This window comes from Theropithecus gelada, chromosome 17, assembly GCF_003255815.1.
Source record: "Theropithecus gelada isolate Dixy chromosome 17, Tgel_1.0, whole genome shotgun sequence".
Classification (NCBI taxonomy): domain Eukaryota; kingdom Metazoa; phylum Chordata; class Mammalia; order Primates; family Cercopithecidae; genus Theropithecus; species Theropithecus gelada.
The window spans coordinates 39,384,896-39,405,284 of NC_037685.1; the positions used below are offsets into that span (position 1 = coordinate 39,384,896).

General features: G+C 36.5%; 1 protein-coding gene across 12 annotated transcripts in view; it reads left to right on the top strand.

Annotated features, from left to right (window-relative positions):
- The window catches only part of PCCA (propionyl-CoA carboxylase subunit alpha), a 436,358-nt gene that overhangs the window by 185,242 nt on the left and 230,727 nt on the right, over positions 1-20,389 (top strand). For 9 of the 12 annotated variants that reach the window (XM_025364068.1, XM_025364063.1, XM_025364064.1 and 6 more), the window contains 2 exons: positions 17,774-17,917; positions 19,261-19,335. In XM_025364068.1, coding sequence (XP_025219853.1) covers positions 17,774-17,917; positions 19,261-19,335 — 219 coding nt within the window. The remainder of the gene's footprint in view (positions 1-17,773; positions 17,918-19,260; positions 19,336-20,389) is intronic. The other 3 variants (XM_025364069.1, XM_025364075.1, XM_025364071.1) reach the window with 1 other exon arrangement.

Sequence of the window (20,389 nt, forward strand, 5' to 3'; positions counted from 1 at the left end):
CGGGAGAATGGCGTGAACCCGGGAGGCGGAGCTTGCAGTGAGCCGAGATCGCGCCACTGCACTCCAGCCTGGGCGACACAGCGAGACTCCGTCTCAAAAAAAAAAAAAAAAAAAAAAGAAGTAGTTTGGAGGGAAAGTTGACTGCCAGCCCACCATTTTCACATGAATATAATCACCACAATTTTTAATCTGTAAGTTTTATGTAAAAAGTTAAAAACATTGCTGCATTTTCATTGTAAAGTGTAACTATCAAATAATGGGGCTGATTTTCATTAAATGTGGCAGAAGTGATCTATCTAGATGCATTTTGAGACCAATATTATAAATACTTGCAGCATTTTTATAGATAGTAGCTCAGTAATTGTTCCTCAAAACTCATACTTCCTTTGAAATTACCTTTGTAGCCTATATTTTATTTTGTGACTATCTTTAGAAGTGACAGAATTTTTCTTTTGAAGATTAATTTGATTTTGATTAAAATATATCTTTATAACTAAGTATATTTAATTAGATAATTAGCTGGGAAATCATGTTTTTGGTTAAAGTGGAGACTTTATTTTGTCATAATGAGAATAACAGCTTATAATTTGATTTTGAAGACAATTTGAGATGACTGCAAAATATTTGTATTCTTTTCCAGACCCAAGGGATACAAGATTTTTTAATTGAGGTACTTATCAGTATTTATGGAATTAACAAATGGGCAGTTTGTTACTGTGTTCTTATGTTATCTTTTTTTCCCATTTGTTTTTGGCTCATTTATCTCAGGTTATAAGTTTGTTCAAGTTTGTGCCATGGTCATTTCTAAGACCCTATGGTTGAATTTTTTTTTTTTAAACGAAGTCTCACTCTGTCAGCAGGCTGGGGTGCAGTGGTGTGATCTCAGCTTGCAAACCTTCGCCTCCCAGGTTCAAGTGATTCTCCTGCCTCAGCCTCCCGAGTAGCTGGGATTACAGGCGTGTACCACCACACCCAGCTAATTTTTGTATTTTTGGTAGAGACAGGGTTTCACCATGTGGCCAGGATGGTCTCGATCTCTGACCTCATGATCTGTCCCCCCCACCCCCGCCGGCCTCCCAAAGTGCTGGTATTACAGGCGTCAGTCTCCATGCCCATCCTGAAGTTGATATTTTTATCAAATAATTCTGTGCAGTTGGTCAAGGCTATCTAAGTACCTATGTTTTGTATATTGGATAGCTTGCTAGGAAATTACGTTCCATACCCTCTACTTTATTTCACAATGGCCCCGGCATGCACGAGTATTGTTGCTGGCAATTCATATATGCCAGAGAGAAGCCAGAAAGTGCTTCCTTTAGGTGAAAAGGTGAAAGTTCTAGGCTTAATAAGGAAAGAAAAGAGTCATGTGCTGAGGTTGCTAAGATCTGTGGTAAGGATGAATCTTCTATCGGTGGCATTGTGAAGAAGGAAAAGAAATTGGTGCTACTTTTGCTGTCAAAAGTCAAACTTCAAAAGTTATGGCCACAGTGCATGGTAAGTGCTTAGTTAAGATGGAAAAGACATTAAAATGTATGTGTAAGACATGAGTAGAAAAGTGTTCTAATTGAAAGCAATCATATTCTATACTATCCGCAGTTTCAGGCATTTACTGGGGACCTAGGAACATGTCCCCCAAGGATAAGGGGGGACTACTATGTATGTAATTTGCTGGGATAATTTTAGTTTCTTATTTTATTGAATGGTAATACTCAGAACTTATAATACTTCATTTAAAAAAATCTAGTGATTCATAAGAGTCTACAATGGAAAAGTTACTCTGCATACCACACTTTTATCACAGCCATTTATTTTTCCTCTGTCAAAGGAACCTTTGTTTTTTTAACGTATTAATTTGGGAATATTCCATGCCTAATTTAAAGCATTATCTTTTTCATTTTGATGACTTTTAATAACGAGTCATAGGGATGTAACAGTCATATAATTTCACCAGATCTCTATTGATAATTTTCCCAGTATTTCGCTATCCCAAATAATGCAATTATGAGTGACCCTTTATATCCACTTTGCACGTGCAGAAGTAGAATTGCTGGGAATATATGTGCTTTTATAAATTAGCTAAGTTTTATCAGTTTACCTCTTAAAGGAGAGCTTGTTTCTTCTCTCCCTGGCTGAAAGTGTTTTTTGCCTTTTGATCTTTGTATGATAGTGAAAAATGGTATATTGTTTTCATTATTTATCATGATAAAGTTGAATTTTTCTTTATAGATTCATTTATATTTCCTTTTCTGGGAATTGACTGTTAGATCGTTTGCCCTTTGGGTTTTCTTATTGATGTGTAGGTATTTGTTTATTTTCGGGGGACATTAGCCCTTTGTGGTATTGTCAGAAAGGAGTGGCTTTGTGAATATTTTCATAGGTCTACAGGGCAGGTGCTTTCTGAGCAAAGACCCTGGCAGTTGGATTAAGGGGTAGCAACCCTAAAGGCAGAGCCCTTGAAGCCATTTGTTGACAGCCCAGGCTGGTAAAATAGAGACCTTCCCCTTCTCTGCCCCTCCCCAGAGAGCTGTGCTGCCTCTCCACATCACCTTCTCACCCCCCTATCCCCACCACCAAAAGTTGAGGAGGGGCAGATATGCCAGCAACTCTTCTACAAGCTCTGAGTTTGATAGTCTGAGCTTTCCTTTCTTTTTTTTTTTTAAATTATTTATATATATATATATATATTTATTTATTTAAAAAAATTTTTTTTATTATTATACTTTAAGTTCTAGGGTACATGTGCATAACGTGCAGGTTTGTTACATATGTATACTTGTGCCATGTTGGTGTGCTGCACCCATCAACTCGTCAGCACCCATCAACTCGTCATTTACATCAGGTATAACTCCCAATGCAATCCCTCCCCCCTTCCCCCTCCCCATAATAGACCCCGGTGTGTAATGTTCCCCTTCCCGAGTCCAGGTGATCTCACTATTCAGTTCCCACCTATGAGTGAGAACATGCGGTGTTTGCGATAGTTTGCTGAGAATGATGGTTTCCAGCTGCATCCATGTCCCTACAAAGGACACAAACTCATCCTTTTTTATGGCTGCATAGTATTCCATGGTGTATATGTGCCACATTTTCTTAATCCAGTCTGTCACTGATGAGCTTTCCTTTCTAGAGGTGCATACTCCTCTGCATGTGTGGGGGAAGCAGGCCATTAACTACACTGCCCCATGGGGAAGTGAGGTATGAGGAATGGGGCTAAGATGTTCTGTGAGTAAACAACTGCATTGATCTATGATTCAGCAAAAAGCTTTTTTTTTTTTTTAATATGATTTTCTTTTTAATTCTCAGCAAGGCAAAGTTCTTCTGTAGAAGGGTGTGCCCTTACAGATGGAGCAATGGTGAGCGCACACTTAGACAAGGGAGGGAAAGGGGTTCTTATCCCTGATGCATATGGCCCCTGCTGCTGCGTCGTTCCTTTGTTGGCTAGGGTTAGACCGCACAGGCTAAACTAGTTCCGATTGGCTAATTTAAAGAGATAAATTGGATAAGGTGGAGGACAGTTAAGGGAGGAGAAAACTTTTTTTTTTTTAATGTCCTGGCAGGATAACAAATACATATATGAAAACATAACAGATATGATTTTTAGGTATTTTTCCTTATCTATTGCCTTTTTAACTTTGTATATATTTTCTCTTCTTATATAGAAAGTTTTTATTGGTATGCAGTTTAATTTTTAAATCTTCTCTTTTGTGATTTCTGGCGTGATATACTTAGGCTTTCTGTGCTCTATGAGAAATCAAACTGTTTTCTTTCATGTTTTCTTCAAATATTTCATCTTTCATGGTGAAATCTTCATTTGGAATTCATTTTATTTTATTTTCCAATGACTACCTGATTGTTCCAACAATTATTGAATAATCAGTCTTTTCTGTAATAATTAGAAGTGCTATCTACATTACATACTGAAATCACAGATGTATGCAGACCTATTACTTCACTCTTCTTTTTTTAATTTTTCTGCTTATTCATCTCCTAGCACCACACTGGTTTAGGTATTATAGCTATATATTATAGAACAGTATCTAGTAGAACTATTCCTTTCTCATGACTTTTATTTTTCCATATGAAAAATTAGCCTATAGATTAGCTTATTATATTTATATTTAACAGAAGAAAAAGAAATTAGAATGACGGAATTGCTGGACTATTAAGATAGATGTTTATAACTTTCCACAGATAGGTTAATTCCTAAAATATGTTCTTTTTTTCCCTTCCAGTGACATGGAACTAAAATATGTTGTTAATAAGAAAAGTGATTATGAAAAACATTTATATTTTTGTCATCATTTTTCTTCATATTTCAGCCTGAAAGAGTATATTGTTTCTTTTTTACAAATGTAATGGAAATTGGCATGCTTATATTTAATCCTGCTGTCTTTACTTCCTAACTCTTCATGTTTGCTTGTTTTATTATTAGTTCTATGTGATTGTAGCATTTCCTTTCTTTTCTGTAGGCATGGTTCTCCTAGAGCTTTCATCTTACTTGTGTATTTTATCTCTTTATGGTCACTGTCAGCATCTCACCATAGCTTCATGATTAATGAGTTCTTTATTTTGATTCGTTTTATATAAAGTTAGGGTTTTTTAAATCAAAAATTTATTTTTTAGAGATACCTGTGGGTACTGTATTTGAATTCTTAAATGGGTAATAAGGTTACCCTTATATTTGAAATTAGAACTCAGATGCAAACCATTTGATACTGGTATCCTTCATGATTGTAGGACTTCAAACATCTTTCTGTGGTAGACCTTCAGAATTTTATGAGGGAATATCATCTATTAAAATTTAAGATTATCAATTGTTTTATTCAATTCCTCTATATATCTTTTCTTCTTTTTCTTTCCCTTTAAAAATTGAATCTGTTTAAGAAAGAGATAGGTGGAGTTTTTCATGATAATTTTAAAAGCTAACTTTATTTGTTAGAGCAGTTTGGGTTTATAGAATATATAAGTACACAGAGTTCCCATATGCCCCTCCCTCACCCCACACCATTTCTCTACTCAGTGTCTCATATTAGTGTGGTGCGTTTGTTACAACTGATGAGCCAATATTGATGCATTGTGGGTTTTTTGTTTGTTTGTTTGTTTGTTTTTAGAGATGGGGGTCTTGGTGCCACCCAGGCTGGAGTGCAGTGGTGAGATCCCAGCTCACTGCAGCCTTGGACTCCAGGGCTCAGGCGATCCTGCCACCCCAGCCTCCCAGGTAGCTGGGACTACAGGCACACGTCACCACGCCTGGCTAATTTTTGTATTTTTTTGTAGAGATGAGGTTTCACTATGTGGCCAGGCTGGTCTCGAACTCTTGGGGCCTCTGTCTCCTAAAGTGCTGGGATTATAGCCCTGTGCCAGAGCACCTGGTGATACATTGTTTTTAACTAAAGTCTGTAGTTTACACTGAGGTTGCTCTTTGCGTTACACAGTCTGTGAGTTTGGACAAATGTATCTGCCATTATGGTATCATAAGAATAGGTTCATTGCCCCAAAAATCTTTGTATCCAAGACATCTTTGCATTTTTTTCCTTCTTTCCTTCTTTGGTTCTTTCCGTCTCTCTTCTTTCCTTTTCTTTCCTTTTCCCCTTCTTTTCTTTCCCTTCCTCCTTCCTCCCTTTGTGTGTCTGTCTCACTTTCTTTTCCTCATTGTAATTTTCACACATACAGAAGTACTTCAGAATAGCAACAGTAGTAGAATAGAGCCCCAGGAATCTGCAACCAGCTTCCTATTTACTTCCCAGTGTTGTTTCAGGTATGCCTTCTTTTTCTCAGTTGTTCTTCCCTTGGCTGGAGTATTTTAACACAGATATCAGACATCATGTAATTTCACGTTATACTGAAGTATATGTCTTTAGTTTTCTCTGCATTCCTAATGCATATTTTTACATATTTGTGTGCAGCGTAATTTGATGTATGTGGGTTTATGGCTCTTATACATGAATTCTGTGCCTTTTTTTCTTGCCTGAATGTTCATCTTGTTTAAATATTTAATCTCAAATCCTACTCTGACTCATATCATATTGTATCTCCTCCTTTTTTTCTGGTCCTTTATTTTAAAGCCTTCTTTATTAGTTGTTTTGTTTTTTTAGTTTAGAAAAAATTGTGTGTGTGTATGTATTTGTATACAGCGGGTCTCAACATATTTCCCAGGCTGGTCTGGAACTCTTGGGCTCAAGGGGTCCTCCTGTCTTGGCCTCTGAAAGTGCTGGGATTACAGGAGTGAGCCGCTGGCACCCAGCCTGAAAAAATTTTCTAAGAACCTAATCCAACATTTTCTTTTAGTGTGAAAATTTACTTCTTCCCATTTTAAATACTTGATTTTATTTATTTTATCTTATATTTTAAGTGTTTTTTTCTTGTCTTCTATTTTGTTTTTCCTTTTCTGTTTGTTGCTGAAATAATTGTTAATTATCCCTTTTGTTTCCCATTGATAATTTGGAAATTCTATTGTCCTTTAAAATTTTATTTATTGTTCTATTCAGACAGACGTTTTCTCTATCATTTGTAAAGATGATGTAACTAGTTCCCTCGACTTTCCAACACTGAAGATTTGCTAAGATAATTTAATACTTCTGAGCTATTTTTGACTTTCTTTTGTAGTTTATCTCTTGTGTTTCCAAAGACCTTTTTTAACTCCTATGTATACAGCCCAGACACATCTTTCATTATTTGCTGTATCTTCATCTTTCTTTTTTGAGATTTCTGCCCTAGTTCATTTGTTTATGTAGCGCATATTTTTCATGAAATTTCTTCAGTAGAATTTGTGGAGTATACGCTCTGAAATGTCACATTCTCAACTATGTTTCTTTAGCCCTGAAAGGGGAATACTGTTTTGATTGAGTACAGGATTCTTGATCAGGATTGGGTTTCGGTTCTTGGCTTTCAGGAGTATATGAATTTCAGCTGTGTTCTAGCTTCTAGTATTATATCTGGTGTCATTCTCATTTCTTTCCCATTAGAGATAATGTAGTCTTGCTGTCTGAAAGTTTGCCCGATTTTTTTTTTTTTTTTAATTTCTCTCTCTCTCTCTCTCTCTCTCTCTCTTTTTCTCATCCTGTCACCCAGGCTGGAGTGCAGTGGCATGACCTTGGCTCCCTGCAGCTTTGACCTCCTGTGCTCAAGCAGTCCTCCTGCCTCGGCCTCCCAAGTAGCTGGGACCATAGGTGCATGCTGCTACGCTTGGCTAAATTTTGAATTTTTTTGTAGAGACGAGGTCTCACTTTGTTGCCCAGCCTGGTCTCAAACTCCTGGTCTCAAGTGATCCTCCAGCTCGGCCTCCCAAAGTGCTGGGATTACAGGCATGAGCCGTTGTGCCTGGCTCTAATTTTCTTTTAATCATTGGAATTCAGGGACTTTTTTTCCAACCAGGATATGCCTTGGTGTGTGTTTGTATACGCTAACCCTGCCTTTTAGTCCATGCCCTTTTTCAGTGTTCAGGTTTAAGTATTGGTTCATTTCAGAGGAAGTTTCTTCTGTTATTTAACTATTTCTTTCCCTCAGCAATTTTCTTCTCCTTGTGAAACTTTTAGTTTTTGCAATTTAAGTCTACTGGATAGATTTCTCTTACGATAACTGTCATTTTGTATTTATGCTGTGTCTCTTGACATTATTTCTTTATTGATCTTCCAGGTTACTAATTCAGGTTGCAGCAGTGATTATCCTCTCCTTGAAGTAACTGACTAAATTGTGCAATTGGGAAATCCCATTGTTTTAGCTCAGAAATTCTAATTGTGCATTACAGTTAGCTCTCCTTACCTACTAGTTCTGCATCTGTGGATTCAATTAACTGTGGCTTAAAAATTTAAAAATAAAATAAAAATATCAATTCAGCAATGAAAAAATGCCAGTAAAAACACCATATAGCACAGCAACAGCTTATATAGCATTTATATTGTATTACTATAAGTAATCTAGAGATGATTTAAAGTATATGGGAAGGGCTGGGTGCTGTGGCTCATGCCTGTAATCCCAGAACTTTTGGAGGTTGAAGCAGGAGGATTGTTTGAGCCCAGGGGATCAGTGCTGTGATGAGCCATGATCATGCCACTGCACTGAGCTGGGGCGACAGATCAAGACCCATTTCTTAAAAAAAAGAAAAGTGTACGGGTCTTTTGATATGCATAGGTTAGATGCAAATACCGTGTTATTTTCTATCAGGGACCTGGGCATCTGTAGAGTTTGGTATTCACAGGGGTCCTGGGACCAATCCCCTGGGGAAATGGAAGGAGGACACGGGGTGTGTGTGCACATGCACATATGTGCATTGCTACTCCTTAAGTTTTTAAGTGCCTTTACTGCTTTTTGGGTAAAGTTGTATTTTCCCTGTCCTTCAGCAGCTCTGTTTCACTTGGCCTGTGTAATCAGTATTCTGAATGTTTTTTTCTTTCTCGTGGTAGTAATCCCCCTGCTGTGGTTTTGCTGTGGTTGTTTGGGGGTAATCAATACTGAGTTCTGCTTCTTGAACTATTCTAAGTGACAGCAGCCCTTCAAATGGTTGAAGACACAACCATATCTACTCCGGAGGCCTGGAAGAGCATATGTCTCCTAGCATTCTCATCTCAAGGACAGAATTGAGCTAATTTTTATTGACTACTTGGATTCCTGGGCAAAGAGACCATGGACCCATCTGGAGCCTTTATTGACTTTTCCCCCAAGGTCCATGACTCTTTGCAGGCCAATCTATGTCCTTGATGTGTTCCTTTCACATTCTTCCCCTAGAGTTCTCTGAAGCTAGTCTCCAGTTTTCATTCAGCCAGAGAGGGAGAAGAGCCTGTTCCCAGTTCTTGGCTCTCATCTTCTCCCTCGATCTTGGTGCTTCCCGTGTCCTCAGCTGCTTGGTAACTCTGGGGAGATAGACAGCATGGAGTTTGGAGTGGAGAGGTGGGAGCCAGGCTGGTTTTGACAGGATCCCAAAGCAGGAATAGCTAACCTGGGTTATCTGGATCTCTAACGAGCTTTAGGGAAGTCTGTAAACCCTATGAAGTCAGATATATAGTTTTTTATGGAGACATTCAGTGAGATTCAAAATTGTAAAATGTTTTAGAACAACTGTAACTGACTAATGGAGAACTCATTTAATCATTGTTTTTCTTAATTGCAAACATCTACTATTTTCACTCAGAGCAAGTAAATTCTAGTTCTCTTCCTACTTAGCTGTATGACCATAGGCAAGTTCCTTAACTTCTGTATGTTTTGATTTCCTCATTAGTAAAATGACATTAATTGTAGCATTTGCTGTATAGGATTGTCAGCATTAAATGAGTTAATATAGTTTAAATATTCAAATTAGTACCTGGTTTATACTGAGCACACATTCTTTCTGCTAACTGTGAGTATCTTATCCATAACATTTGCATGCTGTTTGTTATATATTGGTTGACATTTTTACTCTTACTGTTGTCATTATTATTAACATTATTGCTATTGCTATTGTCATTAATATAAAGCCTGTCTGACATCTGAAAAGATGGCAGACTTAGCCACATATTAAATAATAACTGTCTCTCATTCTTTTGTCAGTTAACTGCAAAATTATTGTTACATGTGAACAAACATATTTGAAATATTAACTACTTTTAAAGAGACCTCCTTTTTGTTAAAGGGTGTTTGTGTAAGAAGAGTCTGGGAGGAAAAATGGAAACTGAAATCTTTTCTTCCAAAAATGAAGCTGATAGAGAAAAGTATTTACTACATGGCTTAGGCCTTTGTGTTAAGATTAATATTAGGACCCTTAATAATACACATTTCCAAATTCGTGTGTGTGTGTGTGTGTGTATATGTGTGTGTGTGTGTGTGTATGTGTGTGTGTAATTAATTTCCAGATGCTAGGTTTTTTTAGATTTAAATTTTTTGGAAAAGCAACCTCTGTATAGTCTACAAAGGCTATAGAAGTTAGAAAATTCCCAAATAGAAAGGAATAAAATCTTAATAAGTAATTAAAACCCCAAACATGGTCAGTCGGCTGTCCATGTCTTTGAGAACAGACGGGTAAACTGTCCCACTTTTGTTAGCCTTAGTCAGTTGCTTATATTGATTGGTGCAGTGGAGGAGGAATCTCCTCTTACCGTGGAAGGATAGGTACAGTGCGACTGTTGAATTCTATGAGGGCCACACACTCTAATCTCATCAGGGAGAATTCTGCATCACAGGGAACCTTTATATCCAGAAGGATTTCAGAAACTTTTCTTGCAACTTGATTTTGCCCTTGGGTATTGCATTTGTTTAAAAATTAAGAATTACTGCAACCTAAATTCTGGTTTATAACAATTGACTATAATTGAAAAAATACCATATTCTAATTTCAGAGTAGTTTTGGATTAAAAAAAATATTTCTAGACTTGCCAGATGAAAAGATTTTGGTCTTTTATGGAGCTGGAGTGTTTGGTAGAAAGAATGAGGAGAAATTATTGGGAAAAGGATTTCTAACTAATTGTAAAATTTCATTCGTGTCAGAAGGGACATTTTGGATGTGAGCAAATGTTGACCTTTTTGATTATATTTAAAGTGATAGAGGCCAGGGCTCTCAGGCTGTTTAGAGTAGGCCAGAGTTGGGATGTTTTGGCATATTTTGTGCTGGGAAACTGAGGATGGAAGGTATGATGTGTTATACTCTTCCTTATTATTTACTGAACCTTAGTAGAAAGTTGAAGGAAAGAAGTTTTTGGTGTACAGATATGTATAGGTAAGCCTTTCAGGCACTTACAATTGGGATTTTGTTTTAAAGCATATTGTAAACGATCTTGCTGTCTGAGTTCTGGACTCTTGATCTATGTTTAACTTTTTAAAACTGGTCTTTGTATTAGTTTGCTAGGGCTGCCATAACAAAGTATCATACACTGACGTGGCTGAAACAACAAAAATGTGTTTTCTCACAGTTCTGGAGGCTGGAAGTCCAAAATCCAGGGGCCAACAGGGTCGGTTTCTTTTGGAGGCTGTTCTCATTGCTTATGGGTGGCCATCCTCTCCCTGTGTCTTCCTGTGGCCTCTCCTCTGTGCCTTGTGTTGTCTGGGTCCTGATCTTCTCTTCTTACGAGGATACCAGTCATGCTGGATTAGGACCCACTCATGATCTCATTTTAACCTAATCACCTCTTTAAAGACTATGCCTCCAAATGTGGTCACCTCTGAGGTAGTGGGTCTAGGACTTCAACATAGGAATTTTGGGGCGGGGGGGACACAGTTTAGCCAAGAACAATTTCCTTATCATTTCTTCATGTGATTATTATTCTTGGGGTCATCAGGGGAGCCCTGTAATAGAATCTGTTCAGTTTTTATGGTCACTCTTGAATATAACCATTATTTCCAAGGTGAGTTTATAGGAGTGATGTGTTGGGGCCTATTTCCCAACATGCTTTTTATCCTTGAGTGCTGTGGATCAAAATCTAATAACTTTAGATCTTTATTTTGAAATCCTGTATTCTCAGGAGGTAGAGCTTCAGAATTTTAGTAGGTACATGCTAGATTCCGTTCTGTGAACAGAAAGAGCAGAATCTTTCTGAACAGACAGAGCAGAACCAAAAATAATGGCATTGACCATCCTTTCAGGCTGGAATAGCAACAAACTACAAAGACAGAGGCCTATTATGCCACACACTTATGAAACTGAATTTTATGTAATGGGACAGTTTCCTCATATTTCAATGGGTAATCACACTAAACTACTTTGCTAAGTTGAATCCAGCAAGTTGTGCTTACAAAAGATAGCTTTCAAAAAAAAAGTCTTTGTAATATCTGTCAGTTTAGATGGGATATATTGAATAAAAATGTCACTTAAAATTTTGTTAATTTAAAAGAACATTATTTTGATAACAAAAAATTTCACCATTCTCTCACCACACCGTATCTTGAGAGCAATGTCCTATGCCTTCTCTATTAAATGACAGTGATGTATTGAAGAAGTTTGTGCATGTGTGGAAGGATTTTGTACATTTCAAAGTGCCACACTGATGTTGGTTATACTTATCTATGGTGGGCCTTACACTTTTAGGGGCAGTTTCTGCTTTGACTAAGCAGCTGGGCCACTACTTACCAGCTGCCAAACAATTCTAACTGCAAATATCCCACTGTTGAAGGAATTCTTAACACTTCTCATCAGCCTCCTCCTCACAGTGGCCAAGTTGACACACAGTGCATCCTTCTGACTTCTTTTTACATGCTGTGACTTTTGTTCCTTCTCCCTTAAAACTGACTTTCCTCAGTTTTAATTTTTCATTTCAAGTCAGCTCAGGTGTATAATTAAAATTTCCTTGAATCTTGCTCCCCTTCAGGATGACTTGCCTGTTACTCAGTTACTGATCCTGAAAGTGTTAGGAATTATTAGGTAAACATCACAGTAAAATATTTAAAAGTTTAGGTCAGAGGAAACATACCGCCAAACTATCTGCTATTGTATAACTATTTTTATTTAACATAGTGGGAGGATTCTGACAAGAATGTTGATCAAGTCAGATGTCTTTATTTTTAATAGTGTTTTGTAATATGAAAAACAAGTCTTTCTAGGGACACTGTTTTTATTTCTAGTAACTTTTTTATTTTTTATTTTTTTGAGGCAGGGTCTTAGTCCCATCTCCCAGGAGTGCGGTGGTTCGATTTTGCCTCACTGCAGCCTCAACTTCCCGGGCTCAGGTGATTCTCCCACCTCAGCCTCTCAATTAGCTGGGACTACAGGCTTGCGTCACCATGCCTGGCTGAAGTTTTTTGTATTTTTTTTTTTAATGGAGACAAGGTTTTGCCGTGTTACCCAGTCTGCTGTCAAACTCCTAGGCTCAAGATATCCACCTGGGTTGTCCTCCCAGAGTTCTGGGATTATAGGGGTGAGCCACCGTACCCTGCCATATTTTTCTTAACTTTAAATTTTGAAATGAGTTCAGACTCACAGAAAAGTTGTAAAAATATTACAGGTGATTTCTGAACACACTTTGCTCATATTTACCACGTTTGCTTTATCTTTCTATCTATATCTGGATTTACTGGAAACATTTCAGAATACGTTGCAGGCCTGGTGCCCCTTTACTCCTAAATATGTCTGTACTTCCTAAAAACAAGTACATTTTCTTGTGTAACTATAGCACCATAATCAAAATCAAGATTTGAACATTAACGTATTACTGTTGTCCAATTTAGGGACTATATTCAAATTTCCCCAGTTGCCTCATTAATGCCTTTTGTGGTAAAAGAAAAAAAAAATCTGGCTCAGCATCCTGCATTGCATTTAGTTGCTATATCTCTTTCTTCTCTCTCAATCTGGAATAATCCTTAGTCTTTTGGTCAGTTGGGATCTTAACATTTTTTAAGAGCATAAAGCATTTATTTTATAAAATGTCACTCATTTTAGGTTTGTCTCTTTTCTTGTGTACTAGATTCAGTCTTTGCATTCTGGGCAGGAATACTGCAGAACTGACACTGTCCATCTGTGAGCACCATGTTGGTAGCATGAAGTGTCTCTTTATCCCGTTATTGGTGGTGTTGGCTTGGTTAAGGAGGTGTCTCTGGCGTTTCTACGCTGTAGACTTTCTATTTTTCCATTTGTCCTTGATAAAGTATCTTATAGGGAGATACTTTGAGACTCTGTAAATAGCCCAGCATACTTTCACTCACTAACTTTAGCATACTTCCTAGTTTGTATTTAATGAGGAATAGGCTAAAGATGACAATGGCAGTGTCAGAGTTTGTTGTTATAATTTTTAGAATCATGACGTAGGTAACAGCACAGTGCCAAGGAGATTTAGTTTTCCTAAGCTTATTCTGCTACCGAAATGAGATACATTAAGCACTCAGAGATGAAGCACAACCTAATTTACCTCACAGTTGCATTTGACAAGCTTAGTTATATTTTGGGAAATAAATTTGAAGCAACAGATGAGCAAGAGGGAGTGGTAAGAGGTTTGGACACAATGCTAATAGTGACAGCTTGATGGTGATTAAGAAGACAAAACTAAATTAAAATAGCAAGTAGATCTATAAAAAGCCAGCCGATTGTTAACATCTAGCGTAGGTGTATGGAACTAGACATATTTATTCTAGTCCATGAGGATGATAATGGCATGGGATATTATGAGGCATGATTATGTCCTATAATATGGCATTTGATAATTTTTTGTACATGTTTGAACAAGAGATTCATGGTGAGCTAGGGATGTAACCAATACAAATGAATTTATCAACAACTGTTAGACTCTGCAGTGTGGCACACCCTTGAGAAATTTGTCTTTGAGGACTCAGGTATTATGACTTGGTAGGGCTTACTCCTTTTTTGTGAATGGGATTTTTTTTTTTTTTTGGCGGGGGGGTTCGGGCTTACTGTTGCTCACTAAATCCCAAGATTTATATATTCACATGCTAATATATTAACAATGCAAAACAGTGCTCTCTGGTGGATCCCTGATTTGTGTGCTTTTTAGAATGAGCGCATTGCTGTCGGGTAGGAAAAACATATGAAACCAGGTTCTAAAATATTTGTGTGTTGAGGATGGAGTAACAATAAGGGAATTCCATCTTGTATTTTGAATGTTTTTAAGGCATTGTTTCCAAAAGTGTGTTCCATGGACTTGGCAACTCATAAAGGTACTTTGCAAAAGGAGGAGGAAGTGCTGCACAAGGCCCTTCTCTAGGAGAGTCACAGGACATATGGGCATGCTAATGACAAGAGTCTTTCCTAAACAATCTGTTGAACTGAGATTAACCCGGTGTTTCCCAAATAGAAGTGACACAGAAACCTTTTCCCCCCACATGATAGCCCTCACAACAGATGCTTATTAGCATCAGACTTCTGTAGTTACATTTTTCTTCTAAGTGGGACAAGATGAACTTGTTGGTTTACCACACACCAATTTTTGACTTTTTTGTTTTTTATTTTTATAACCTTTTGGTCAAGTTAACCATCTTTTCCCTCCCTTCCTTCCGTCCGTCCTTCCGTCTGTCCTTCTGTCCTTCCTTCCATCCATTCTTCTGTCCCTCCCTCCCGCCCTCCCTCCTTCCCTCCCTCCCTCCCTCCCTTCCTTCCTTCCTTCCTTCCTTCTGTCCGTCCGTCCGTCCGTCCTTTTGTTCCTTCATATAACCCTGTTCTATCACTTAAGTATTGAGCTTAACTTATAGAGAGAAACTGTTGCTAAGCATTTGGGAATAGAGGGATATTTGTGATTATTTAAGCAATGTTGTACTTATAAGATTTCTGGTAATAACACAGTCTAAAGGAAAGGTTTCATATCCTGTGGAGTAGCTTTGGAATCCTATGTATTTAGAAGGATTTCTTTCGAAAATGTTTAAAATTTTAAGTTTTACTTTAAAGAAGTTGATTTCTTTTACCTGGAAAATTCAAGCAAGTTAGACTATTTTGTGGACTTATGCAGTACTTGTCAAAAGGTAAATGTTTTTTAAAATTTCTGTTAGTAAGGATTTTACCTTTAGCAGCTTGTTATTTTAGTTATCTGCTTAGTTGCTTCTAATTTGAATTACTTGTAGCTCCCTAATTTAGATTGTAAAATGTTATGGATCTGTTATATGACTAAGTTTAGAACACAGTGGGTCTACTTTTGGATCCCATTCAAAGTGAATCTGATGTACCTATTTTCCTACACAGTTATAGATCCATCTTCAAATTTGGATCTTGAAACCTTGATAGTAATATGCTTTTAAAAAGATATGTATACATAATTGTATAGCCATTGCATATACTTTTATGCATACATTTCTTTCATATATATTTCTGTCAGGAAGATCAGGAAGATAATGTCATCTCTGCAGTGAGATAAGTTCCAGCTCCATCTCGACCACTTACTATAGGTGTGAATCTGTATTTGTTGTTCATTCATTCAATATATATTTATTTGCCTTGTATACGGTATATGCTTATATGGGCACTGGTCATAGAAAGAGGAAACTGAATGGTTCACTTAACTCTTAAAGTTGTCTTTTCGTCTATCAGGGATGTGTGAATAGTATTGATGTAAAGCACTTGGCACATAGTAGGTTCACCTCTTTTTTTTCTTTTTTTTCTTTTTTTGAGATGGAGTATCGCTCCGTCACCCAGACTGAAGTGCGGTGGTGCAATCTCGGCTCACTGCAACCTCCTCCCGTGTTCCAGCAATTCTTGTGCCTCTGCCTCCTGAGTAGCTGGGACTACAGGCGTGTGCCACCACACCTGGCTAAATTTTTTTATTTTTAGTAGAGACGGGGTTTCATCATGTTGACCAGGCTGGTCTCAAACTCCTGACCTCAAGTGATTCTCCTGTCTTGGCCTCCGAAAGTGCTGGGATGACAGGCGTGAAGCACCACACCCATCCAGGTTCACCTCTTGAGTAGAGTGCTGAGATGCTTTCTCACATGAAATTGGTTTCTAGTAATAATAGAGGGTTTCTTTTTTTTTGCTAGTTACTTTCTTATTATATTTATCTTATAGAGTCTTGGTTCTTACAAAATCATAATTTGTTTTCAAAAATGTATATTTTAAACTACCTAATAAGATCTTTATTTAGTGTCACATTTATTTTACGAAGGGTAGATGCTTATTTTAGTGATGATTTGTCATTAAAATTATGTCAAAATGTCTTAAAATGTTGTTGAAACTGTAAACAAACTCATAACACACACAAAGCTAATTATGGATGCCATCTGTTTATTTTTACAAAGCTTTTTTTTAAGACTATGGCATTGTCTGCTTATAGTAAGCTTCAAGATTATTATAATGACTAAGTCCTATCCTTCAATTAGTGTAGTTGAAGATGGGAAGATAATTCGTTTGTTCACTGACCTTTTCCTGTGTCAGAGTGTATGAAATATGACATGTCATGATAAAGAAACTATTGTGAAGTGCATTTAGAAGATACTTAGTTTTTATGAGAAAAAAATGGCATCAAAGCAGCAGATGTGGCCAAAGTTTTGTTTAAATTCTTAGAACTTATTCAAGGTTTTAGATGAAAGGTAGATAATTCACTCTTTCCCAGTGACTTAAGTGGAATTAAATTCTTAATTATTAACTTAAATTCTTAAATTCTTAACTCAAGGTTAAGAATTTCTAAGTGATCCACCAAGTTTATGTTGACATGTATCCCTGTTTGTGTATCTATAAGTCAGCACATGTTTTTGTACATACATATCTCCTGTGTTAGTGCAGAAGGCCAGGTACTTGCATGACAGCATCAGCCCAAGTAGTTATCAGCAATTTGCTGAGAGGGCAGAGCGATCACACTGGCTCCGTTTTGCAATTGTGCCTGCTAAGCATTACGCAAGTCAGTGTGGAGGGAAAGCAACCTGAAGGATCCATCTGCTCCCTTCTGCTACGCTGCCTTGATGCAAGATTACACTAATCTGGCTGCTTGTCAGGATGGGTTAGTGAAAGCATGCAAGTGGGTGAGACTTAGGGTGGACTAGCGCTTTGGAAAATCATAAGCTGCCCCTCTAGATGCCATGTTAAGTGCAGCAGAATAGGTTGATTATCAACCACATCGAAGACTGCAGTGAAATAAATGTATAGTTTTTTGGTTAAGAATTAGTTTCAAAATTAAAATTCTTAAATATTGTTGGACCACAAATAAATCAAAATTGAGAAAAATAATATAGTTTACAAATACTTTTAGGCATTAGTTTTTTTTTTTTATGATTTGTGTATTGTGTTCATTCTTTCATGTTATTCTCCTAGCTCAAGAGTTTTTAGTCAAGTATGTTTAAATGTTACATCTAATTAACTTCATTTTACCCAAAAACTTTTGTGATTTTTCTTGTTTCTATTTATTTATCTTTTTCTACACCTACTGACTGGCAGACCTTGGCTTTGCAGGTTGAGCATCCTGTCACAGAATGCATTACTGGCCTGGACCTAGTCCAAGAAATGATCCGTGTTGCTAAGGGCTACCCTCTCAGACACAAACAAGCTGATATTCCCATCAACGGCTGGGCAGTTGAATGTCGGGTTTATGCTGAGGTAAAAATGAATGGTGTTGGGTGGAAGGATGGTGGTTGTGTCCAGAGTCATGAGACCTGGTATAGCCAAACAATGAGGTAAAGTTAGGGTTTTATAACGTTGCCAACTATTGGATTGTGTAATCCATAATTAAACCAGAAAAAAATTAGATAATTTTGACCTAATTCCAGATAGTTTTAAATAATTGGGTTTAGTTAATTGTCATGTATTCGTAGATGGGAAAATAGCTACCAATCCTTTAAGAGGCAACAAAGCATTAGTTAAATATTCTTGAGCTTGAATGGACCATGGTTTTTGTTTTGTTTGCATTTTCTTTGTTTATTTTCAAACAACACTAACAAGAAGTAACATTTATTTCCACGGGTTTTTTTTTTGTTTGTTTAAAAAAACAAAAAAGAATGTGTACCCACCTTGGGTACACATTAGTTGTTGATTGGATACTTAAAATTTTCCCCAACATTGTTTTTTGTATAATTTTCTCCTTCATTATTATATGAAAATAACAATCAAAATTTAAATTGTAAAGCTTTAAGTAAAACTTGTACTCATAATTTATAATTTTAATTATGGGTTTTACTCATAAACTCTCAGTTCAGTACTTTTAAATGCTTTTTTCAAATAACTAAAACAAGAATGCAAGGTAACATTTGTACTATTTTTACTTTTCGACAGCAAAAATGTCTGTCAAGATTAAAAATAAATCAATGTCTGTGTTTAAGAATACTGAAAGCTGGTTTGAAATATTTTTCAAGGAGTTCAAAAATATGTTTTGGCATGACTGTATTGCTCTTGTTTTTTCATATTTTAAGTAGTATTGCTTTCATTCTTACGACATTGAACCTGTTTATTCTGATGATCTAAGATATTTACAAATGAAGTACATATCTAGTAGCATGTGCAAAGTTTTTTTTTTCAGGTCTTTATTTGAAGAACCCACATTCTCAAGTTTTACCATATGTGAGCTGTTTGAGAAGTAAGAAAAACAAATATCTTTAGTGTACCACATTTGTTGTTCTAAACTTGAGTATGTTTTGATGTAGGGCCTAGGTTATTTTATTTTTTGCCCAAGGCATTCTAAGAAGTTTTATAAAATGTTGGAATTTTACCAATTTCAATAAAGTATGAACAAGGTCAGGCTAAATTCTGCTTACAGTTCTGTTTGATTTTTAAGTACATTCTAAGTTGTCTAGAGTAAAAGACAATAATATTCTGAAATCTGTGATTTGGTAAATACCATATGTCGAAAATAGACCTATAAATGGTTCTTCATTGTGTAAATATTTAACCTTACTTGTGCTGATTTATATTTCAAAGACTGTGCTTCCTTTCCTTTGAACTTTCAGGACCCCTACAAGTCTTTTGGTTTACCATCTATTGGGAGATTGTCTCAGTACCAAGAGCCATTACATCTACCTGGTGTAAGTCATTAAGCTGTAATACCAGCTGAGGGGTTACACTCGTGATTTATGTCATACTTTTATGTTAAAGCATGTCAACACCAAAGGGTGTAAATTGAAGGACAAGTGAAATTCATGGGAATCATGGTTTTTGTGTTGAAAACAAAATTTTTTCAGTGTTTTGCGGTATTCCAGAAAGTCAGGAGCCACTGGACAGGGGAAGCCTGGAGACATCTGATGATATAAATGATAGCTTACAGTGTTCCCAATTCTTTTGAAAATTATAATAAAAAAGACTGTGAATCCTAAGAATGAGAAATGATGTTTTGTGTTACAATTTAATCTTTTCAATGAACTAATCCAACCCTGCTATATAGTCACTTGTCAAGAAATTCAAGCACAAAATCAGTTCCTTAATTGAAATTTAAGGAAATTGAATTGATTAAGGCAAACAAAGTGTGTCTCAGTCTATTAAACCTCATGGACTTTAAGGAGTACATATTATTTATATCAGTTGAAGAAAAGTGACCACTGTCCATTTTATTCCATAGCTCTTCTATATTTAATAGCTATTTTAAAAATAGTTTTTGTTGCAAAAAAAGAACAAGGACATACCCTTTTTCTTAATCAAGGTAATAAGCGCATATATATATGACATTATGTTAGCTAGTAGATGACAAGGCTGTACCATCTGTGAATATTCAAATTATTCATTTTGATTACTGGCATGAAGATGGTGAAAGATTACAGGAAGAATTCTAAATCTGAAGATGTTATTGGATATATGATTTATTTCACTTTTTAAATTGTTTTTGCCCATGTGCTTTCTAAAGGGACTTGACCCTTTCTAGGCTTGGAGACTCCATGCTGTGTTCAAAGCCAGAAGGCAGAAAAAAAATTGTAAAGATTTAACAGGCATTATGTGACGTTAAATAGCAGATGAGAAAACAAGTATCATAGGGACATATCTAAATACTTCTTTAATCAAACAAAAGAAGTATTAAATAAGAATTCATAATGATTACTCTAGTCGTTAGAAGTTTTCACCATGTTGTAATAGCTAACAAGATGTCAA